The 23,465-nt window shown below is 49.9% G+C and overlaps 1 protein-coding gene across 5 annotated transcripts in view; it reads right to left on the bottom strand.

The window, feature by feature from the left end:
* The window catches only part of RNF213 (ring finger protein 213), a 104,246-nt gene that overhangs the window by 58,488 nt on the left and 22,293 nt on the right, over positions 1 to 23,465 (bottom strand). For 4 of the 5 annotated variants that reach the window (XM_072781914.1, XM_072781913.1, XM_072781912.1 and 1 more), the window contains 9 exons: positions 21,134 to 21,417; positions 20,027 to 20,283; positions 19,152 to 19,349; positions 8,916 to 9,138; positions 8,328 to 8,383; positions 6,482 to 6,635; positions 3,839 to 4,012; positions 2,713 to 2,802; positions 1,678 to 1,800 (listed from right to left, as the gene is read on the bottom strand). In XM_072781914.1, coding sequence (XP_072638015.1) covers positions 1,678 to 1,800; positions 2,713 to 2,802; positions 3,839 to 4,012; positions 6,482 to 6,635; positions 8,328 to 8,383; positions 8,916 to 9,138; positions 19,152 to 19,349; positions 20,027 to 20,283; positions 21,134 to 21,417 — 1,559 coding nt within the window. The remainder of the gene's footprint in view (positions 1 to 1,677; positions 1,801 to 2,712; positions 2,803 to 3,838; positions 4,013 to 6,481; positions 6,636 to 8,327; positions 8,384 to 8,915; positions 9,139 to 19,151; positions 19,350 to 20,026; positions 20,284 to 21,133; positions 21,418 to 23,465) is intronic. The other variant, XM_072781911.1, reaches the window with a different exon arrangement.

Here is a 23,465-nt window from a genome sequence, read left to right as displayed (position 1 = left end):
GACAGAGACAGAGAGAAATGCAGGAAGGGTTTTTTTTTTAAATTGGTTTGCTTCTGAATAATGGAAGTAAATCACTCATCCAATAGCACCCCAGGGATCCTCTGTGGCTCATTCTACAGAGCCTCAAGGAACCTGAGGACTAAATACCTCGTTTTCCCCAAGATCTTCCTGTTTCCTCACGTGACCAACAGCAGAGACGTGGAGATAGGCGGGCACACATATGCACACACGCAGAAAGAGGCGTGCACAGGCCATGCGGACACGCGCACACTCCATGCCCCCTCTCCTTCTGGCTCGCCGTCACTTCCCATGTTTTTTCCCTGGACTTACCATAAAAAGCACCAAACGTAATGTGCGTAAAACAATTCATATGCATAGACTCTGTCGTAAACCCTAATTCTGACCTGTGATAGGCTTTTTGAAAGCCTGCCTACACACAGCACATGTATTTTAACTCTCCTTTCTGGGTCCCCCGGCCAAGTGACAAAGTGTCCTCCCCTTCTTTGGGTTCAAAGCTTTTACAGAAATTTTCAGGAATTTGTTAGAAAAAAACATAATAATAAATAAAAATAAAATAGAATAAAAATAAAAGGTAGGGTTAGTTTATAAGAGATACTTTTTGATACCGAGAAAGAAAAAAAAACAAAGTTTTATCCAGCAACATATAAAAAGGATTATACTAAGACCAACTGGGATTTTTCCCAGGGAGGCAAGGTTGGTTTAAGATGAGAAATTTGTTACTGTGATACATCGTATCCAGGGAAGAGAGGAAAAAAAAGAAAAAAAGAAAAAGACAACATAGGATCGTCTCCGGAGATGCAGAAAACTTTCAGACAACATCCGATGCCATCTCATGATAACAACTCTCAACAAAGCACAAATAAAAGGAACATGCTCCACCTGAGGAAAGGCTTCCGTGAGAAGCCCACAGCTGCTGCCACCCTCACCGCCGACGGACCAAGGGCATCACCCCCCTGAGATGAGGAGCAAGGCGAGGATGTCTGCCCCGGAGGCTCTTGTCACACCCTCTCGAGAACAAGACACAGAGGCATCCGGATTGGAAAAGTAGTAAGACTATTTCTACCTGCCTATAACGTCATTTCATGTATTAAAAACTCCTAATAACAAAATAGAACAATTATAATAATATATTGTAATAAAAGGTAAATGAATGTGGAAGAAAAAAATACCCCACAAAACTCTAAAGCACACACGCGGTCCCAGGAGGTGTCCCTAAGAGGCAGCCTGGGGCAGAAGGCCTTCCCACCCGGCAGAGAAAACCCTAAGTGATTTCCCAGAACGTTTTCAACTTCACACGTTTCTCTTCCGTTCGGTCAGCCTGTGGAGTGTTCTGCCGACACCCGCCCAGCAAACGCCCAGACGCGGAACCACAGGCCCGCTGGACCTGCGCACTGGTGACCCCAGCCAAGGTCACCCGGATTTTGGATTTGTGGCGCGTTACCTGTAGCAGCGGGAAGCTGAGCAGCATCTCGGGGAGGCGGTCAAGGGCAACGAATTTCAGAACCCTTCCTCCAGGGCCGGGAGGGGGACACCCGGTGCCCACCCCAGCGCTGCCAACGGGGCTCAGGACCAGCGGGCACATGCCCCCCCCAGGTCCCAATGTCTGAAGACCCCCACTGCGAACCCCGTGTCTCCCGGGTGGGAGGGGTCACTCACCTGGCTGGCTGCGCTCACTGCTTCAACGACACACTTCTCGAAGCATTTTGACACACTATCTTCCTGCCCCCTGGCATCCCACTGGGGGCCACAGAAGATACAAATCTGGTCGAAAGGCTTCTCCTGCAAGAGCAGAGAGCGCATTGGCAACTGCACCCCAACACTCCGGGCGATGAGGACACCCGCCTTATTTCCACCTTCCCCACATGGCGGCGGGTCCCCGGGATTCCACTTCCCACCCCGCACTGACCGTGTCCCCCAGCCCCTCCCCACTTGTGCCCATCACACAGACGAGGCCCCAATTCAGAGCCTCCCTTCCAGCTCTGCAGGATAAGCAGCTGGCCCCGCCGCTTGCAAAAACAGGTAAACTTTGAAAAATAAGTGATTTTCCCTTGTTCCTACTTTCCTACAAAGCATTACTTAACAGTTACACATTAACGTCTCATATCCTATAAAAACAAACCCTAATTTTCCTACGGTCATAAGCTTTAATTAAAAACTAACATTTTGGGCAGCCCGGGTGGCTCAGCGGTTTAGTGCTGGCTTTGGCCCGGTGTGTGATCCTGGAGCCCCGGGATCAAGTCCCACGTTGGCCTCCCTGCATGGAGCCTGCTTCTCCCTCTGCCTGTGTCTCTGCCTCTCTCTCTCCCTCTGTGTCTCTCATGAATAAATAAATAAAATCTTAAAAAAAAAAAAAACCAAAAACGAACATTTTTGTTCCCCCATGTGTCGCTGGGTTTAGTGAGGCTTGTGTCATCAACAGGCCACTTGGAGCTACTGCAGATGAGGGCGCTTCACCCCCTCACCCCATGCCTAGGGTTCACCTGGTGGCAAGGCCCCGTTCCCTTCTTCTTTGCTGGAATGCCATCTTTGGTCAAACCAGTAAGGCTAGATAAAAAATGCAAGGTCACATCGACCACGCGCCCTGTGCACACTAGCACTGTCCATCCAAACGCACCGTTCCTATCTAGGTGGTTACAAACAGTCTGGCTTCATCAAAGCACTCCCCAAAAGGAACACCCCGATTTCTGGTACCTGTTTGATTCTCCCTTCCAAGTCCTCCAGCAAGGACTCCTTCCAGCCATACTCCACGGGGAAGTTTATCTTCATCAGCTGCCTCCAGACCTGCAAAGCCCACATGTCAGTGACAGCCACAGCAACAACTAAGTGCCACAGTGAATTCTATTTAAAAAAAAAAAAAAAGAAAGAAGGAAAGACTGTAACAGTAGTTCCAGGAGGGATGGGTACCTGGGTTCTGACCTCATCTTTGTCCCTGGTGAGCTGTGTCGGTGGCAAGTCAGAGCCACCCACCCCAGCCTTCAAAAAGGAAGGGCCCCGACAGGACCAGGCAGCCAGGATGGCCCTTCCACCATGTAGCTGGTTTTTATTCTGAAAACATGTCTCCCCCTTGCTTTATCTCCAAAACCTTTGAACGTACCCATAAAGTTGCAAGAACGGCCCAATGACACCCATGATCCTTCGAGTGGACTCCCCCGTTGTTGAGGCTCAACGGCTGCACTATCTCTTTCCTGCTCTCTCTATAAGAAGCGCTTTCTCTGCAGAACCCCCGCAAGAGAAGTTGCAGGTACCCCACCACATGGCCTCAAAACACTTGGGGCAGGCATCTGGAACACCGCAGCCGTTCTGCTGCATGATCCCGGTGCACGCAGAAAGAAAATAGCAGCGGAGGTAAAGCACCCCCCCAGCCTACAGCACACACCCTTCCCAACCCTCCGGCCTGAGCAGCTCATCCGCTCCCACCCAGGTGACCCCTGGGGGCCAGACCCCACAGCCGCCCCGGGCCTACTCATCCAGCTTCCTTCTGGAAACTTCCCAGCCTTTCTGAGGACTGTTTTTCTCTTCTTTGACTTCAGATGCCTTGTGCTCGGTCTCCCCTTCAAGTACCTCTCGCCTCCACAGTTTCCTGACCTTTTCAGCCATCCCTACCGGCCACTCTCCTTGCTGACACAGCCCGGAGGCGCCTCACCACAGGGCCTGCATGCCCACCCTTCCTATGGGGCCTGTCACGGGGAGGGGGCCTGTGGGCAGCGTGACCAGCACCGCATCTCCAATCCTGCAGGTGGACCATGGGCCCCGGGCCAGCACGTCGCATCCCTGCTCAGACCCCTCCGGGCAGCATCTCAGCCCAGCAGAGCTTTACCTTGATTTCATCTGTGTATCTGAAGGTGAGAACTGCCCTGGCACCAATGATATTGAAGATACGCTCCCGAAAAACGCTCTGCAGCCAAGCTCTGGTGTTGATGATGGTCCCCTGGAACACCGCATGCACAGAATTCCTCCTGGCTTCCTTTCCCAGGCCCTCGGCCGAATCCTGCTGTGGCAGGAGAGGGGTGTGTGTGTTAAGGTCCCCAAGCCACGACTCAGGCCATTCTGGAGACACTGTTCTCCCTTCCGGATTCTTGGCAGGAGCCCAAGAAGTAGCAACCTCTGAGTCACACGAATGCGTTCAGGACCCGGGCCTCGCCTGCATCTCAAGGTGCCTGATTTCCCTGGACTCTGTGGGTTCGCTCTGAGAGCAGGCAGGTCGGGCAAAGTGGGGCCAAGGTTGGGGGAGGATAAGCACTCCACCCCTGTGAACTGCTCTAGCACAGGGACAGCAGGGGGGAGGGGGCACCCTGCCTTACCAGTGAGCAGATCACGCCCGCCACGTAGAGCACGCCAGCCCACCTTCTCCAAATGGCTGGGAAAGGAGGCCCCAACAGCAGAGCCTCCAGCAGCTCAGAGAAGCCCCACCAGTGCGCCATGCAAACCCCTGCTCCTTGGCTGCGGGGACGGCCCACCGTGGGCCAGAGGTAAACCCAAGGCCCATGCTTTCTTCCATGAGGCTTCCTCTACTCCCTTTTCCCGTCTGAAAAATCCGTTTTCTCTGGGGTCACGGAGAGGGTCCTCCCAGTTCTGCTAGCGTGCGTCCTTCTTCAACAGAGGCCGGCAAGTCAGGCGTGCGTCAGGACCCACAGGTGGCTCTGCAGCCACTCCTCCTTCCAGGGACGCTCCCTGAGGACCACCCTGTGCCCTTCATCCTGCCTGGTGGCCAAGGAGATACCCTTCCTGCCGTGGGAGCTGATGCTTCGAGGGGGCGGGCCACAGTCCACAGACAGGCAAGCAGCTAGTCCTTAACCACAGTAGGTGCCAAGCAGGGAAAGCACAAGGTGTTCTCAAGCACACGAAGGGGATGGAACCCAGCCTGGAACAGGAGGGCGCCAGATGCGTGGGGAGGGGTGGACACAGGTGTACCCAGCCAGCATGCCGGGTCAGCGGACAGCGAGAAGTGGCAGCAGTTCTCAGCTGACTACTGGACATCCTAGCACTTGCCTAACATCTCCGAATGGCACGAATCCCTCTAGAACGATCCCGAAGCTTCAGCATGGTGTGCTTTCCCTGTGACCTGGCCTGCTCTAGACCTTGGCCCCTTCCCAGCCACACTCCGTTCCTTACTGGCCCTCGGGAACAGTGGTGCTCCTCCTCCCTGACCAGGGGAGGGCAGTTCCCACTCCGTAGGCACACCAGCCCTGCCATCGGTTCCCAGGGCACCACGGCGACTCTCCAGCCTACCACCTGTGCCCTGCGCTGCAGGTGCGTGTCCCCTGGGCAGCCCCCCAGAGACCCTGCTGCAAGGAGGGCCCTTGCCTTTCCCATCCCGGCACCTCCTGCACTCGGCACAGGGAAGGCAGAGACGGGCAGTCCGTGAGCAGCTCCATCTAGGCGGGAAGCCTCACGTGTGTGCTCCCTGCTTCTCTCCATCAGGTGTCATCAGGTGTCCCGTCAATTCAGCTAACCCTCAACATCAGGACCCAATCAGAAGCTGTATGAACACGCATCATGCACTTTTGTTGAATTTTAGATCGGCAAACCTTTTTTGTTTTCATGACACGGGCAGAGTATTTTTACCATGATGTAAGTTACACTGCTCTGGGGTTCCAACCCACATTGAAGACTTTTCTGCAGGAAAATATGCCCTAGAAAACCGACAAATTTCCTAAAATACAGTTTATCTGGAAGTGGGCATGTGCCTGCAATGGTTTAGATGACACCTGCTTCAGGAAAAAGCAATCGCCTCACCAATAAGAGTTATTTTAAAATGTGTCTTTGGTATTTTAAAAAGAAAAAGTAAAAGGAATAAAATTAAAATATATACTGAATTCTTTCCTATCATGAACGTCACGATTCTTAATCGTAATACGTGTAACCAAAAACTGGTCAGTCTAAATATAAAATCTTGAGGCGTCTGGGTGGCGGTTCCCCCTGGGAGGCATGTGGAGGGGGTTGAGGGGGCGGGCATAGGGCACTGGGGCCTCCCTACGGCTTGCTTCGAGAGGGCATGCACCTGCGTGGAAGGTACAGAGGTGTGGACTTGGGAGGTGCGGACTTTGCTGCCGTATCTAAGGAATGGCATGCAGGAAATGAGGTCAAGTGGGAACAACCGCACATGACATGCACTTGGGGCACACATTTTAGGATACCTTGCCTGACTTCCCAGCCACCCGCACTGCTCTTTGATTAACCCATTCAGTGGATGTTCTGTACCCTGACCCCCACACTGCCCCTCTGCCTCAAACGGAAGCCCTAGGATGGCAAAGGTGCAGGCTCTGACCCCAAACCATCCTCAATGCACAGAACAGAACAGAACCTAGCAAGGGGGCAGGTGCCCCAAAATTTCTGAGGACAGAATCAGCCACTCCGTGTCCCTCTAACCATCCTAGAACTGGCCAATCTCTGTTGTGAATCACTTGAAATTCCATACGTATCGTGGGTGTGACGTGGTGTGCGTGTGTGTTCCACTTACCACTAGAGGCTGAAGTGTAATAATTCTGCAAACAATCTCAGCAGATAAGGCAAGCAGCTCATAAAGTCTTTCGTCTTTTGTGATGCTGCAGATAGTTTCGTGAAGTTTCTGGCACACAGTCAAGTAGGACTGTATCAAGGGCTCCTCAAGAATCCTACCCCGCAAAGAGATAAGAGAAATCATTGAAGTAATTTATTTATTTATTTATTTTTTTTTTTTTATGATAGTCACACAGAGAGAGAGAGAGAGGCAGAGACACAGGCAGAGGGAGAAGCAGGCTCCATGCACCGGGAGCCCGACGTGGGATTCGATCCCGGGTCTCCAGGATCGCGCCCTGGGCCAAAGGCAGGCGCCAAACCGCTGCGCCACCCAGGGATCCCTCATTGAAGTAATTTAGGAGAAATGAGAGAACAGTACCCATTATCCACGACACGTTCCTTCCTTTCAAAATACCAGCGAGGAAGGCATGTTTTGACCCCCTATAGGTTAACATCGGGAACTTACAACCGACATAAAATGGAAACAAAGTCCTTTTGGTTTGCCTCCATGGTCTGAACTGTTTTAATAAAATCAAGTGAAACTAATCCCTAGTTAAAAAAAAAAAAAGGGAATCCCTGGGTGGCTCAGCGGTTTAGCGCCTGCCTTCAGCCCAGAGCCTGATCCTGGAGACCTGGGATTGAGTCCCACATCAGGCTCCCTGCATGGAGCCTGCTTCTTCCTCTGCCTGTGTCTCTGCCTCTCTCTCTCCTTTGTGTCTTTCACTAATAAATAAATAAAATCTTTTTTAAAAATTTAAAAAAAAAGGCTAGGGATGTTTATTACTGAAGATTAAGACACTGCATAAATTTGAAAAAAATTCAGAAAGATCGGGGGCGGGGAGACAGGGAGGGAAGGAGGGAGGGATGGGGAAAAGTGGTAGAATGGGCACTGTGTGTGGAGTCTCTCCCAGCCCTGTGGGGACCAGGTCTCATGTTCCCTGGCTGGCACAAGGCCAGAAGTGATGGGCGCTGACCGGCGGGAGGTGCGGCAGGTGACATGGGAAAGGCACCGTGGGGGTGCTTCTGTGACCCACGGGGGCTTGACATTAACAGAGATCTAACACCCCACCTCCATCCTGAACACCTTAAGAATTCAGGTGAGGGGATAGCGGCAGTGCTCTGAGAATCTCAGAAAACACCTATCGGGCACCTGCGCGTTTCTGTTCTGCATTCTATACCATGTCCCTTCAGGCTGTCAGAGGTCATACAAATCTGTAGGAGCAAACGCTTTCAAATAACTATGTAAAGTCAGGGTAGCCTGGGTGGCTCAGCAGTTTAGTGCTGCCTTCAGCCCAGGGCGTGATCCTGGAGACCCAGGATCGAGTCCCATGTGGTGCTCCCTGCATGGAGCCTGCTTCTCCCTCTGCCTCCATCTCTGCCCCCCTCTCTCTATGTCTCTCAAGAATAAATAAATAAAATATTAAAAAAAGAAAAAACTATGTGAAGTCACGTTTGATTTTTTACTTCCAACCAGCCTGGCTTGCAAAAAACATACAAAGACCAACATCAGAGGAATGCAGAACACAAGTATGAAGAGGCAATATGGTGATTGTTTAAAAAATATATATAAATGGAAAAAAAATGCATACAGGATAAAACACCCAGTGGAAATAACCCAAATCTCAGCAGCTGATACCTATTATTTTCCCCTTAAGACCAAACCCAACCAAACCAGGATGTTAATAGCTCAAAAAGGAGGTGGGATATATATCGAAGACCTTCTGATTTCAATAGCAAACACGGGACACTGTCACTCAGTCAGAGAGTAATCGTGTAACACCGAGACTGTGTTTCACTTTTCTACTTACTTGTCCTGATAAATATTCAGGAGGTCCAACAGCCTCGTTAATATCTTCCCAATGTTCTGGGGCAGTGAAGAAAAAAGATAGGAAAGAGTTAATCACAGCGCCACCATCTTTGTGAAAACAGAATTGAAGAGAAAAAAAATCTAAATAAGGCAAAACGAAGGATTCTCTTCTTCCTACAAACGAGTTTTATGTGCTCAAGAACCAAGCTTACATCTTTCACAAATAAAACTCAGGATTTAAACATTATACCTGATCCCTGCACCTCCATGCAATGAGAGAGTGTGCAGCTGGGTGGACCGCCCCCCCAACTACACGCACACACGCATACACGCACACTCGTGCACACACGCACACTCGTGCACACACATGGCCTGACCGTCCAGAGGCCAGAACTCTACTGCCCAGTGTAATGACAAACAAGCAACCCCGTAGCCATAAGAAACAGCAGTCCTGCCCTCTTTTCTGGCTTCTAAGTGCTTCCCTCTGCCAAGATCTCAGAAAAAAAGGAATCCCAGGCCCTGAAAGTCTAGTTTCTGATCTGCATTTGCTGAAGCAAGGACAGCCTGTTCTGAACATCAGACAACAGACCTCCTGATGTCTCTTGGAGAGTTTTGTATGGTGTTGAAGCCGGTACCAAGTCCCTTGAAGGCAGTCCAGGATGCAAGCAGGGATGTGACTCTGATACTCCACGAAGTTCTCCATATAGTCAAGCAAGTTGCTCAGAGGCACCAGACTGAACCAGGACCGGAACAGGTACGTGTCTACGTTCAGCAGATGGATATACTTGCTCATGAGCTTAACCAGATGTGTCCTATGTAAGCAAAAACAGGGAAAGAAGAGCAGCGCTGGGATCAGCAAACACAGATGGAGTCAGGGTAAGTACAGTCATGTTCCAAGAGACCTGTCAAGTTCAAACTTTAAAGATAATTGCAGGGGAGGAGCAAGATGGCGGAAGAGTAGGGTCTCCAAATCACCTGTCTCCACCAAACTACCTAGAAAACCTTCAAATTATCCTGAAAATCTATGAATTCGGCCTGAGATTTAAAGAGAGACCAGCTGGAATGCTACAGTGAGAAGAGTTCGCGCATCTATCAAGGTAGGAAGACGGGGAAAAAGAAATAAAGGAACAAAGGCCTCCAAGGGGGAGGGGCCCCGCGAGGAGCCGGGCTGAGGCCGGGGCGAGTGTCCCCAGGACAGGAGAGCCCCGTCCCGGAGGAGCAGGAGCTGCACCGACCTTCCCGGGCGGAAAGGGGCCCGCAGGGGGTTGGAGCAGGAACCAGGAGAGCGAGGATGCCCTCGGGCTCCCGGGGACAGTAACAGCAACTGCGCGCCCAGGAGAGTGCGCCGAGCTCCCTAAGGGCTGCAGCGCGCACGGCGGGACCCGGCGGGACCCGGAGCAGCTGAAGGGGCTCGGGCGGCGGCTCCGCGGAGGGGGCTGCGCGGCCCCGGGAGCAGCTCGGCCGGGCTCGGGCAGAGGAAGAGGCTCCGTGCGGAGGGGCCTGCGCGGTTCCAGGAGCAGCTCGGAGGGGCTTGGGCGGCGGCTCCGCGGAGGGGGCTGCGCGGCCCGGGAGCGCGAATCCACCAGCGCAGGCTCCGGAGCACAGGGCGCCGGGACACAGCCCAGGATCCCGCCTCCCCCGGGACAGGCAGAGGCCGGGAGGGCCCAGGACAGCGAGGACGCTCCTGCCCCAGCTGAGCAGATCAGCGGCCCCGCCCCGGAGCCTCCAGGCCCTGCAGACGGAGAGCTCCGGAGGTGAATCCAGGTTTCCAGAGCTGCCCCGCCACTGGGGCTGTTCCTCCTGCGGCCTCACGGGGTAAACAACCCCCACCGAGCCCTGCACCAGGCAGGGGCACAGCAGCTCCCCCAACTGCTGACACCTGAAAATCAGCACAACAGGCCCCTCCCCCAGAACACCAGCTAGACTGACAACTTCCAGGAGAAGCCAAGGGACTTAAAGAACACAGAATCAGAAGATACTCCCCTGTGGTTCTTTTTTTTTTTTTTTTTTTTTTTTTTTTTTTTTGGTTTTTTTGTTTGTTTTGTTTTGTTTTGCTTTTTGATTTGTTTCCTTCCCCCACCCCCCCCTTTTTTTCTCCTTTCTTTTTCTTTCTCTTTTTCTTCTTTTTTTTCTTTCGTTTTTTTTCTCTTCCCTCTTTTTTTTTCTCTTTCTCTTTTCTTTCCTTCTTTCTCTCCTCTCTTTTTCTCTTTTTCCCAATACAACTTGCTTTTGGCCACTCTGCACTGAGCAAAATGACTAGAAGGAAAACCTCACCTCAAAAGAAAGAATCAGAAACAGTCCTCTCTCCCACAGAGTTACAAAATCTGGATTACAATTCAATGTCAGAAAGCCAATTCAGAAGCACTATTATACAGCTACTGGTGGCTCTAGAAAAAAGTATAAAGGACTCAAGAGACTTCATGACTGCAGAATTTAGAGCTAATCAGGCAGAAATTAAAAATCAATTGAATGAGATGCAATCCAAACTAGAAGTCCTAACGACGAGGGTTAACGAGGTGGAAGAACGAGTGAGTGACATAGAAGACAAGTTGATAGCAAAGAGGGAAACTGAGGAAAAAAGAGACAAACAATTAAAAGACCATGAAGATAGATTAAGGGAAATAAACGACAGCCTGAGGAAGAAAAACCTACGTTTAATTGGGGTTCCCGAGGGCGCCGAAAGGGACAGAGGGCCAGAATATGTATTTGAACAAATTCTAGCTGAAAACTTTCCTAATCTGGGAAGGGAAACAGGCATTCAGATCCAGGAAATAGAGAGATCCCCCCCTAAAATCAATAAAAACCGTTCAACACCTCGACATTTAATTGTGAAGCTTGCAAATTCCAAAGATAAGGAGAAGATCCTTAAAGCAGCAAGAGACAAGAAATCCCTGACTTTTATGGGGAGGAGTATTAGGGTAACAGCAGACCTCTCCACAGAGACCTGGCAGGCCAGAAAGGGCTGGCAGGATATATTCAGGGTCCTAAATGAAAAGAACATGCAACCAAGAATACTTTATCCAGCAAGGCTCTCATTCAAAATGGAAGGAGAGATAAAGAGCTTCCAAGACAGGCAGCAACTAAAAGAATATGTGACCTCCAAACCAGCTCTGCAAGAAATTTTAAGGGGGACTCTTAAAATTCCCCTTTAAGAAGAAGTTCAGTGGAACAGTCCACAAAAACAAAGACTGAATAGATATCATGATGACACTAAACTCATATCTCTCAATAGTAACTCTGAATGTGAACGGGCTTAATGACCCCATCAAAAGGTGCAGGGTTTCAGACTGGATAAAAAAGCAGGACCCATCTATTTGCTGTCTACAAGAGACTCATTTTAGACAGAAGGACACCTACAGCCTGAAAATAAAAGGTTGGAGAACCATTTACCATTCGAATGGTCCTCAAAAGAAAGCAGGGGTAGCCATCCTTATATCAGATAAACTAAAATTTACCCCAAAGACTGTAGTGAGAGATGAAGAGGGACACTATATCATACTTAAAGGATCTATTCAACAAGAGGACTTAACAATCCTCAATATATATGCTCCGAATGTGGGAGCTGCCAAATATATAAATCAATTATTAACCAAAGTGAAGAAATACTTAGATAATAATACACTTATACTTGGTGACTTCAATCTAGCTCTTTCTATACTCGATAGGTCTTCTAAGCACAACATCTCCAAAGAAACGAGAGCTTTAAATGATACACTGGACCAGATGGATTTCACAGATATCTACAGAACTTTACATCCAAACTCAACTGAATACACATTCTTCTCAAGCGCACATGGAACTTTCTCCAGAATAGACCACATATTGGGACACAAATCGGGTCTGAACCGATACCAAAAGATTGGGATTGTCCCCTGCATATTCTCGGACCATAATGCCTTGAAATTAGAACTAAATCACAACAAGAAGTTTGGAAGGACCTCAAACACGTGGAGGTTAAGGACCATCCTGCTAAAAGATAAAAGGGTCAACCAGGAAATTAAGGAAGAATTAAAAAGATTCATGGAAACTAATGAGAATGAAGATACAACCGTTCAAAATCTTTGGGATGCAGCAAAAGCAGTCCTAAGGGGGAAATACATCGCAATACAAGCATCCATTCAAAAACTGGAAAGAACTCAAATACAAAAGCTAACCTTACACATAAAGGAGCTAGAGAAAAAACAGCAAATAGATCCTACACCCAAGAGAAGAAGGGAGTTAATAAAGATTCGAGCAGAACTCAACGAAATCGAGACCAGAAGAACTGTGGAACAGATCAACAGAACCAGGAGTTGGTTCTTTGAAAGAATTAATAAGATAGATAAACCATTAGCCAGCCTTATTAAAAAGAAGAGAGAGAAGACTCAAATTAATAAAATCATGAATGAGAAAGGAGAGATCACTACCAACACCAAGGAAATACAAACGATTTTAAAAACATATTATGAACAGCTATACGCCAGTAAATTAGGCAATCTAGAAGAAATGGACGCATTCCTGGAAAGCCACAAACTACCAAAACTGGAACAGGAAGAAATAGAAAACCTGAACAGGCCAATAACCAGGGAGGAAATTGAAGCAGTCATCAAAAACCTCCCAAGACACAAGAGTCCAGGGCCAGATGGCTTCCCAGGGGAATTTTATCAAACGTTTAAAGAAGAAATCATACCTATTCTCCTAAAGCTGTTTGGAAAGATAGAAAGAGATGGAGTACTTCCAAATTCATTCTATGAGGCCAGCATCACCTTAATTCCAAAACCAGACAAAGACCCCACCAAAAAGGAGAATTACAGACCAATATCCCTGATGAACATGGATGCAAAAATTCTCAACAAGATACTGGCCAATAGGATCCAACAGTACATTAAGAAAATTATTCACCATGACCAAGTAGGATTTATCCCTGGGACACAAGGCTGGTTCAACACCCGTAAAACAATCAATGTGATTCATCATATCAGCAAGAGAAAAACCAAGAACCATATGATCCTCTCATTGGATGCAGAGAAAGCATTTGACAAAATACAGCATCCATTCCTGATCAAAACTCTTCAGAGTGTAGGAATAGAGGGAACATTCCTCGACATCTTAAAAGCCATCTATGAAAAGCCCACAGCAAATATCATTCTCAATGGGGAAGCACTAGGAGCCTTTCCCCTAAGATCAGGAACAAGACAGGGATGTCCACTCTCACCACTGCTGTTCAACATAGTACTGGAAGTCCTAGCCTCAGCAATCAGACAACAAAAAGACATTAAAGGCATTCAAATTGGCAAAGAAGAAGTCAAACTCTCCCTCTTCGCCGATGACATGATACTCTACATAGAAAACCCAAAAGTCTCCACCCCAAGATTGCTAGAACTCATACAGCAATTCGGTAGCGTGGCAGGATACAAAATCAATGCCCAGAAGTCAGTGGCATTTCTATACACTAACAATGAGACTGAAGAAAGAGAAATTAAGGAGTCAATCCCATTTACAATTGCACCCAAAAGCATAAGATACCTAGGAATAAACCTCACCAAAGATGTAAAGGATCTATACCCTCAAAACTATAGAACACTTCTGAAAGAAATTGAGGAAGACACAAAGAGATGGAAAAATATTCCATGCTCATGGATTGGCAGAATTAATATTGTGAAAATGTCAATGTTACCCAGGGCAATATACACGTTTAATGCAATCCCTATCAAAATACCATGGACTTTCTTCAGAGAGTTAGAACAAATTATTTTAAGATTTGTGTGGAATCAGAAAAGACCCCGAATAGCCAGGGGAATTTTAAAAAAGAAAACCATATCTGGGGGCATCACAATGCCAGATTTCAGGTTGTACTACAAAGCTGTGGTCATCAAGACAGTGTGGTACTGGCACAAAAACAGACACATAGATCAGTGGAACAGAATAGAGAATCCAGAAGTGGACCCTGAACTTTATGGGCAACTAATATTCGATAAAGGAGGAAAGACTATCCATTGGAAGAAAGACAGTCTCTTCAATAAATGGTGCTGGGAAAATTGGACATCCACATGCAGAAGAATGAAACTAGACCACTCTCTTTCACCATACACAAAGATAAACTCAAAATGGATGAAAGATCTAAATGTGAGACAAGATTCCATCAAAATCTTAGAGAAGAACACAGGCAACACCCTTTTTGAACTCGGCCATAGTAACTTCTTGCAAGATACATCCACGAAGACAAAAGAAACAAAAGCAAAAATGAACTATTGGGACTTCATCAAGATAAGAAGCTTTTGCACAGCAAAGGATACAGTCAACAAAACTCAAAGACAACCTACAGAATGGGAGAAGATATTTGCAAATGACATATCAGATAAAGGGCTAGTTTCCAAGATCTATAAAGAACTTATTAAACTCAACACCAAAGAAACAAACAATCCAATCATGAAATGGGCAAAAGACATGAACAGAAATCTCACAGAGGAAGACATAGACATGGCCAACATGCATATGAGAAAATGTTCTGCATCACTTGCCATCAGGGAAATACAAATCAAAACTACAATGAGATACCACCTCACACCAGTGAGAATGGGGAAAATTAACAAGGCAGGAAACAACAAATGTTGGAGAGGATGCGGAGAAAAGGGAACCCTCTTACACTGTTGGTGGGAATGTGAACTGGTGCAGCCACTCTGGAAAACTGTGTGGAGGTTCCTCAAACAGTTAAAAATATACCTGCCCTACGACCCAGCAATTGCACTGTTGGGGATTTACCCCAAAGATACAAATGCAATGAAACGCCGGGACACCTGCACCCCGATGTTTCTAGCAGCAATGGCCACGATAGCCAAACTGTGGAAGGAGCCTCGGTGTCCAACGAAAGATGAATGGATAAAGAAGATGTGGTTTATGTATACAATGGAATATTACTCAGCTATTAGAAATGACAAATACCCACCATTTGCTTCAACGTGGATGGAACTGGAGGGTATTATGCTGAGTGAAGTAAGTCAGTCGGAGAAGGACAAACATTATATGTTCTCATTCATTTGGGGAATATAAATAATAGTGAAAGGGAATATAAGGGAAGGGAGAAGAAATGTGTGGGAAATATCAGAAAGGGAGACAGAACGTAAAGACTGCTAACTCTGGGAAGCGAACTAGGGGTGGTAGAAGGGGAGGAGGGCGGGGGGTGGGAGTGAATGGGTGACGGGCACTGGGTGTTATTCTGTATGTTAGTAAATTGAACACCAATAAAAAATAAATTAAAAAAAAAAAAAAAAAAAAAAAAAAGATAATTGCAATGCCAGGCAGTGAATCAAACCCAAAGCAAACAATAACATAGTAAGAATTCACCAAAACGGATGAAACTTGAGGATGCGATGTGGAGTGAAACCAGCGGTTGCAAGAGGACCCCCCCCTGACTCCACTTACATGAGGTCCTTAGCATGCACAGATTCTTGGGGCAGAAAGTAGGATGGTGCTTACCAGGGGGTGGGGGGACGGGGAGACAGAAATGTGACTTCGTAGGAATAGAGTTTCAGTCTGGGAACATGGGAACGCCTCTGGGGAGGGAAGGTGGCGGCACAACAACATGAGTGTACCGGGTGCCACTGAACTCTACGCCAAAAACGATAAAAAGGGCAAATTACATGATGTGGATATTTGCCCACAGCAAAAACCTGCACTAAGAATTAAGCACTTTTTCTGGCTTCATGGAGGTATAACGGACGCCAAACGTTGTGGACGCTTAACATGGACGAGGATGTGCTGACTTGATACACTTCACCGAAGCATTAGCTAGCACTGCACCATGTCACGTAACCAGCATTCCTCTTCCGTGCTGACAACACTGAAGATCTCCTCTCTCCGCTACTTGGAAGCACGTCATCCAGGATAACTATGTCACCATGCTGCGCAATAGGCCTCAAAACTTACTCCTCTTCCAGCTGGAAATTTGTACTCTGACCAACATCTCCCGATGTCCCCCCATCCCCTCGCTGCCAGCAGCCTCCATGCTACTCTGTTTCTATGAGTTTGACGTTTTTAGATTCCACACAAGTGAAATCACACATATCATGTTCCCCTGTGTGTGTGTGCGCACGTGTGTGTGTACCTCACATCTTTGCAATCCATTCACCGGTCAATAGGTACTTGGGTTGTTTCCGTGTCTTGGCTATTGTGAATAATGCTGCAGTGAACAGGTGACTGCCATATGGCTCCAAGATACTGATTTCATTTCCTTGGGATACACATCCACAAGAGGGATCGCTGCCTTACACGGTGGTTCCATCATTAACTTTCCATCATGGCCTCAATGATTTATGAATTAAGCATTTTGATGAGTGAATTAAGTGAATGCTCCAGATCAAATGGTCCACGTGAGCCCAGCAAAGGTATTTAGATTATGCTGATTCTGTGACATCGTACTGGAGACCCCAGAAGAAATAGAAAATAAATAAACCAAGGTGCCACAGAAGTCACAGGGGTGGGCGCCTATGTGGTTCAGTGGGTTAAGTGCCTGCCTTAGGCTCAAATCATGATCTCAGGGGTCCTGGGATCGAGTTCCCAAGTCTAGCTCCCAGCTCAGTGAAAAGTCTGTTTCTCCCTCTCCCTCTGCCCCTCCTCCTCACTCATCTTCTCTGTCTTTCTCTCAAATAAATAAATAAATAAATAAACTTAAAAAAAAAAAAAAAAGAATGTCACAAGGGCTTAGAAGGCTCTAAGCCTTTAAGTGTGGATAAAGGCTCACAACACAGTAAAGGCCACTTTTGCCTGAAAGACAAGATTTTAAAGACCAAGGCTGGTGTTTTCCATCCTCCACTATTAACAACTAAATTTCTACTAGAAAGTTTGGACACCTACAGAATGGGAGAAGATATTTGAAAATGACCTATCAGATCAAGGGCTAGTATCCAGGATCTATAAAGAACTTATTAAACTCAACGGCAAAGAAACAAACAGTCCAATCATGAAATGGGCAAAAGACATGAACAGACATTTCACAGAGGAAGACCTTGGCCAACAAACACATGAGAAAATGCTCCGCGTCACTGGCCATCAGGGAAATACAAATCAAAACCACAATGAGATCCCACCTCACACCAGGGAGAATGGTGAAAATTAACAAGGCAGGAAATAGCAAATGTTGGAGAGAATGTGGAGAAAGGGGAACACTCCTGCACTGTTGGTGGGAATGTGAACTGGCGCAGCCACTCTGGAAAACTGTGTGGAGGTTCCTCAAAGAGTTAAAAATAGATCTGCCCTACGACCCAGCAATTGCCTTGCTGGGGATTTACCCCAAAGATACAGATGCAGTGAAACGGCAGGACACCTGCACCCTGATGTTTATAGCAGCAATGTCCACAATAGACACACTGTGGGAGGAGCCTCGGTGTCCATCGACAGATGATGGATGAAGAAGTTGTGGTCTATGTGTACAGTGGGATATTCCTCAGCCGTTAGAAATGACAAATACCCACGGTGTGCTTCGACGTGGATGGAACTGGAGGGTATTATGCTGAGTGAAATAAGTCAGTTGGAGAAGGACAAACATTATATGGTCTCATTCATTTGGGGAATATAAACAATAGTGAAAGGGAATAAAAGGGAAAGGAGAAAAAATGAGTGAAAATATCAGTGAGGGAGACAGAACATGAGAGACTCCTAACTCTGGGAAACCAACAAGGGGTAGTGGAAGGGGAGGTGGGCAGGCGGTTGGGGTGACTGGGCACTGAGGGGGGCACTTGACGGGATGAGCACTGGGTGTTATGCTATATGTTGGCAAACTGAACTCCAATTAAAAAAAAAAAGAAAAAAGAAAGATGTTAGCCAAGGGCTATTATTCAAAAAAAAAAAAAAAGAGTTTGGACACCACTTAAAATAATGCAATTATATCATCTTAACTGGGCTTTAACGTCAAAAGGTTCCTATAATAGTGAAGAAGCAATAACTTAATCTAGCCATCTTAATCCCTAAAAACCCGCAGGCAGGAGCGTCCTGGGTTGGTGGATGGGTGGGAGCAGGTGAGACTTGGAATCCTTTCTTTCTCTGACACAAGACAAGGTGGGTGGGCGGGGGCGGGGGCGGGGGGGGGGGCGGCTCTGTGCTTGCAAAGGAGCACAAGTGTTCATCTTTCTGTATTTTTTAGTTTTGATTTTTTTGTACTTAAGTTCAATTTACCACTTTTCGTTGGTAGACTGTGCTCTCTGTCTTCTGTAAGAAAGCTTTGCTCACCTCGAGACTGGTATTTCACCACCTCGAGATTTGCATGTACAATGCGCTGAGCCTTGGACCAGCAGCCCCGCTTTCAGGGATTTATCTTGAGGAAAAGATTGGGCAGGGAGAGAATAAGGATGCTCGTCAAAGCATGCATGCTTACCAAGTCAGACTGAAAAAATAAGAACTAATCCACATGCCCAGTCCCTGCTTACGTAAAAATTAATTCTAATGGGTGAGCGGTCATTATAACAACGTAGCTGGGCGTTTACCAAGGAGGAGTTGCTCACAGAATACTATGAAGTGGAAAAAAAAGCCTGTTGGAGAACAGAATAAATGGCCAATCATTTGTCACCTAACGTTGAGCACCTAACGTGCCCACCAACATGCGTTTGGACAAAAACCCCGGAAATGTGCCCGCCAAAGTGTGAACAATAGTGATTATCTCTGGGAATGCAAGCCATTTTTTTTTAATATTCTTCTTTACATTTCCTGTATGTTTAAAATTTATTAAAGGAGTAGTTTTAAAAGAAGCGTCGCGAGAAGTGGGGGCATGTGCACCCAGGGAGCCCCATGGAGGTCCTAGAAGCACAGTTGTTATTCTAAGATGTACAGATGGAAGTGCAGCTCTGCAACTTACTGATCTGGCCTTTTTTCCCGAAACTCTGAGAAGGAGATTCCTTCCAGGGCCGCCCAGGTGTCCTCAGGCTGCATCCTGCAGTCCTTTCCTTGCAGGAACAGCTCCATGCAGTAGTGCAGGAGGGGCAGGGTGAGCACCCAGAGGTCAACTGTTTGCTCCATGCATTTTTGGCACAGGTTAACCAAGGCCTCTCGCCAGCTGTGGGGGGAACGGAGAGTGGCGGTGAGCTGGGGCGGCCAGCATCTTGCCCAGGGTCTGATGGCTCCTCACACTCAGGAGCACTCGAAAAGAGCAACCAGCCCCAAGAGAAATATGGTTGCACCGGGGCGATGGACCTCGGGGCGCCCTGGGCACCCCACGAAGCCCCGGGCCTTGGCCAGTCCCTCCCTGAAGCCCCATGGCAAATATCCCTCCTCGACAGCTGAGGTTCAGGGGTCCTGTGTGATCCATGAGCCCAGACCGTCTGGCAACAGTAAACCCGGATAGAAAGCCACTTTGCCAGTGCAGGGAGAAGCCTGCAGACAACATCCGGCATTCTCCCTACAATCGCAAGGTGCTACCGCTTGCCAGCTCTTCAAGACACTCGAAACAGCAAGCTTTGTACATCTGCCACCCGTCGTTCTCTCTTAAAAAATGTAGTGTGGGGACGCCTGGGTGGTTCAGTGGTTGAGCACCTGTCTGCCTTTGGCTCGGGGCGTGACCCCTGGGTCCTGAGATCGAGGCCCACAGCGACCTCCCCCAAGGGAGCCTGCTTCTCCCTCTGCCTGGGTCTCTGCCTCTCTCTCTCTCTCTCTCTCTCTCTCTGTGTCTCTCATGAATAAATAAATCTTTTAAAAAATCATTATAAAATCATTTGACACACACACAATACATACCTCTGATATGTTTCAAAGATGTCACTTAGGTCACTGTGAAGATCACCTGGTGACCTGACGTTCGAGCAGAGAAGGGTACAGAGCATGCTCAGGTCACTGTCTGATAAGGGAATGTTAAATTTTTCCACAGCAAAAAGGACAATCAGGCCCATTCTCAACGGACTCTTCACTGGGTGGTCCTCAGGCAGAGGGTCCACACTACTTTCCAGAAGTGGCGCTGCTTGATTTTTCAAATACTCCCACAGGTGTTTCTTCACCTGATCCCAGAAGAGAAGACAGAACCATGGAGCTGAAGCCATCAGAGGTGCCCGCACGGCCGGCCCGTCTTTGTCCTCAGGGTCACAACAGCCTGAGGGGGCCCAAGGCCCCAAGGGGCAGAGCCAGCTCCATGGAGGGGCCACCCCACTGCCCTGCCTCCCCAGCTGCCCCGGGGCCTTTGTTGGGGGCCACCATCAATGGTGCAGTCCAGAAGCCCTGCACGATGGATGGGCCCTCGACGCCTGCAAGGGTCCAACTGCCAACTCAGAAATGGCCCCAGGTTCTTCTCAAAACTGCCAGAGCCATCCCACCATGTGGGAGAGGGGCGATAAAGGAGGGTCCCATTCTCCCTATATTACCAGAGACTCGGTGTGGGAGGGGGTCTGTGTGTGTGGGGGGCCAGGGTGGGGCCAGGTGAGGTGAGACTAGGGGTGGGACCAGGGGAGGAGGTGGGAGCAGGGGAGGGGGGCGGGGCCAGGGGAGGAGGTGGAGCAGGGCAGGAGGCGGGAGCAGGGGGTGCCAGGGGAGGGGGCAGGAGCAGGAGGGAGCAGGGGCAGCCAGGAGAGGTGAGACTAGGGGTGGGGTCAGGGGAGGGGGCGGGGCCGGGGGGGGGCAGGGGAGGTGGGATGGGGGGGGTGAAGGGGGAGCAGGGGAGGGGTAGGAGGAGGGGCCAGAAGGAAGAAACCCGGGAGGAGGAGGATCCCAGGCAGTCCCGCCACTGCCACCGGCTCTGGCCTCGGGGGGGGGGGGTGGGGGGGGTGGGGGGGGTGGGGGGGGGGGGGCGGGGTGTCCGGTAGGAAGTGGGTGGTGTCCAGGTTGGGGGAGCTGCCGCGCCCCTGAAGCCAGTACCTCCTTCTCGTCGTACTTCAGCGAGAGCCAGGGCTGCGCTTGGCCCTCGTAGATCATGGGCACCCTGACCACAGAGAAGAACTGCTGGAACTGCACGAGGAAGCTCCTGAGGTTGATGGCGCCCCAGGCCTGCAGGAGGCTGAAGATGTTGTCCAGCATGAGGGTGGCGGCCACCTGCTTCCCCTTCACCAAGTCCTTCCTTATGCTGTCGGTGACGGAGCTCATGAGCTTCTGCAGCTTCCCCGGGGACTCCATGCGCACCATGTCGTCATACTGGTGCCAGTCTAGGAGCGAGGACAGGACAGCACCACACTGTAGGCCGCCCAAGCGCGCCCCGGGACCCCACCCGGGAGGTGACCCACACGCTGGCGCCGGCAGAGGAGTGGAAGGAATGGTCCCCGCAGTGGAGGAGCCACCCGAGCCGCCCCGTGAGTGAGCACAGCTGTGTTTAGGACACGGACCCTTGTCGCCCCACGGTGATAGAGGGGGACCCAAGGTCACATGATTCAGCTGGCCTGGAAATACTCCAAACGTGTCTTGATTGAACCGATGGCTCAGTGCGGTTGGTACACGGGTTCCTTAGAGAACGATGGCGCAGAGGTTAAGGATTCTCTCCCCAAACTGCCCTGGCTAGCGCCCGAGCACCATGCTGTAGGTCACTGGGTGCCAGTGCTTGGTGTCCTCTGTACTGGGAACTGTGACGCCCCCTCCATTAAGGACAGTGTGGACCCCACGACACACAAGACAGAGCCCTTGATGCAACGCAAGGGCTGAGAACGTGACTGCTCCTAGACTGGAGCTAGGAGACCCAGCAAAGCCGGCTGCACAGAATGACAAGACCAAGCGGTCACTAAGATGCCAGAGGCGACACAAACACACAGAATCAGCCACAAAGTTCAGAACGCGCAGGTCTCCGGAAGAGCAGGTGCTCTGCTCATCTCGCTGCAGGCACGGAGGTGCCCGCTCACCCCAGCCCTGTAGGCCCCGCGAGGACCCGAAATTACTGTTTGGAGTCACTGCTTTTCCTGCCCCCTGTGACCTGCCTCCAGAGGCCCCGGTGAGCTGCTGGCCTGGCCGGGCCCACATCACAGAGGAGGAGGGAGTGTCCCCAGGCTCCCGAGCAGGGGACACCGTCGACCCCGGGATTGCGGGGATTGGGGTGGGGGGGGTGTTGCATCAGATGTCTTGGGTCTCTCAGAATCTACCAAAAGAAAGGAGATGAAACGTTGACATTTCCAACCCACTAGAGAAAAGAGAAAGAAAATCTTGAAGGTTAGGAAAAAATACCCCAAAACGGGCATGAAAATGTGAATAGAGAAGACAGGTCAAGGTGACAAAAGTCAGTCTCCCAGCAGCAACCGGGATGAGTGCTGGCGGGTGAAGTGCCTCCACCAAGGACGGTCGGACAGCGTGAGAAACCACGAAACAAAACCAAGCAACGAAAGCCCAGGGAACAGGGAGGGCGGAGGCGGGGCAGCAGAGGTGGGGGCGTGATGGCAGGCCCCCCTCCGCCCAGCACCAGCAAGCGCTCTGCTGTCGGGGTCTCTGGGGGCGCGGGGCTGCACCGGGGGCCCCACCCTGGCGGGGACGCTCACAGAGAGGAAGGGCACAGCCACCTCTCCCCTCACCTGCGCTGGGAATAAGGAAACCTGCATTTGTTCAAGTCCCTCTATGATGAGCCACTGCTGCGCGATAGGGAGCAGAACACAAACCTCTCCCGGGTTCTGGCACCTTCCAGATGCCTTCCCAAGCCGTCCACCAGGATGTCAGCCGCCAGGGCACCCCGCACCTGTGCTCCAGCCATGACCTCCCGGCCCGCAGGAAGCCAGCGAAGGGCCTCCCATGGTCACCAGGCCTCAGCCCCATCCCGCCCACCTGGCTCGGGCACTGGCTCCCCAAGGCCCTGACGGTCACCCCGGCCGGGCGGCATCTGAAGCCCCAGGGTGCTCACGGCTGCCCTACAGGGAGGAGCACCCGGTTACGGAGGGACGGAGGCTCTCCTCTCTGGAGCTGACGCTCCAACCCTTCCAGAAAGGCCTTTTGATCAAATAGGCTTCACGTACGGGACGTGCAGAGATCCGAGCGGCCCCGCACGCTGCTGGCCTTGCTCAGCACATGGGGACACCTACCACCGACTGGGCGCCAGGCCACAGACAAGGTCCGCGTGAGTTCCCAAAGCAGGAGCTGCGGCGATCGTGGCTACATAGAACACACACGCCACACTCACACGCACCATACATTCATACAGGCCACACACATCACCCGCACGCCATACACACACCACACACGTCACCCCCATCGCTCCTACATGCCCACACTCACCACACACACA

The sequence above is a fragment of the Canis lupus genome, chromosome 16 (genome assembly GCF_048164855.1).
Source record: "Canis lupus baileyi chromosome 16, mCanLup2.hap1, whole genome shotgun sequence".
In the NCBI taxonomy this organism is placed as follows: Eukaryota; Metazoa; Chordata; class Mammalia; order Carnivora; family Canidae; genus Canis; species Canis lupus.
Note: the sequence above shows the minus strand (reverse complement) of the source record. Positions and strands in the feature narration are given on the sequence as shown.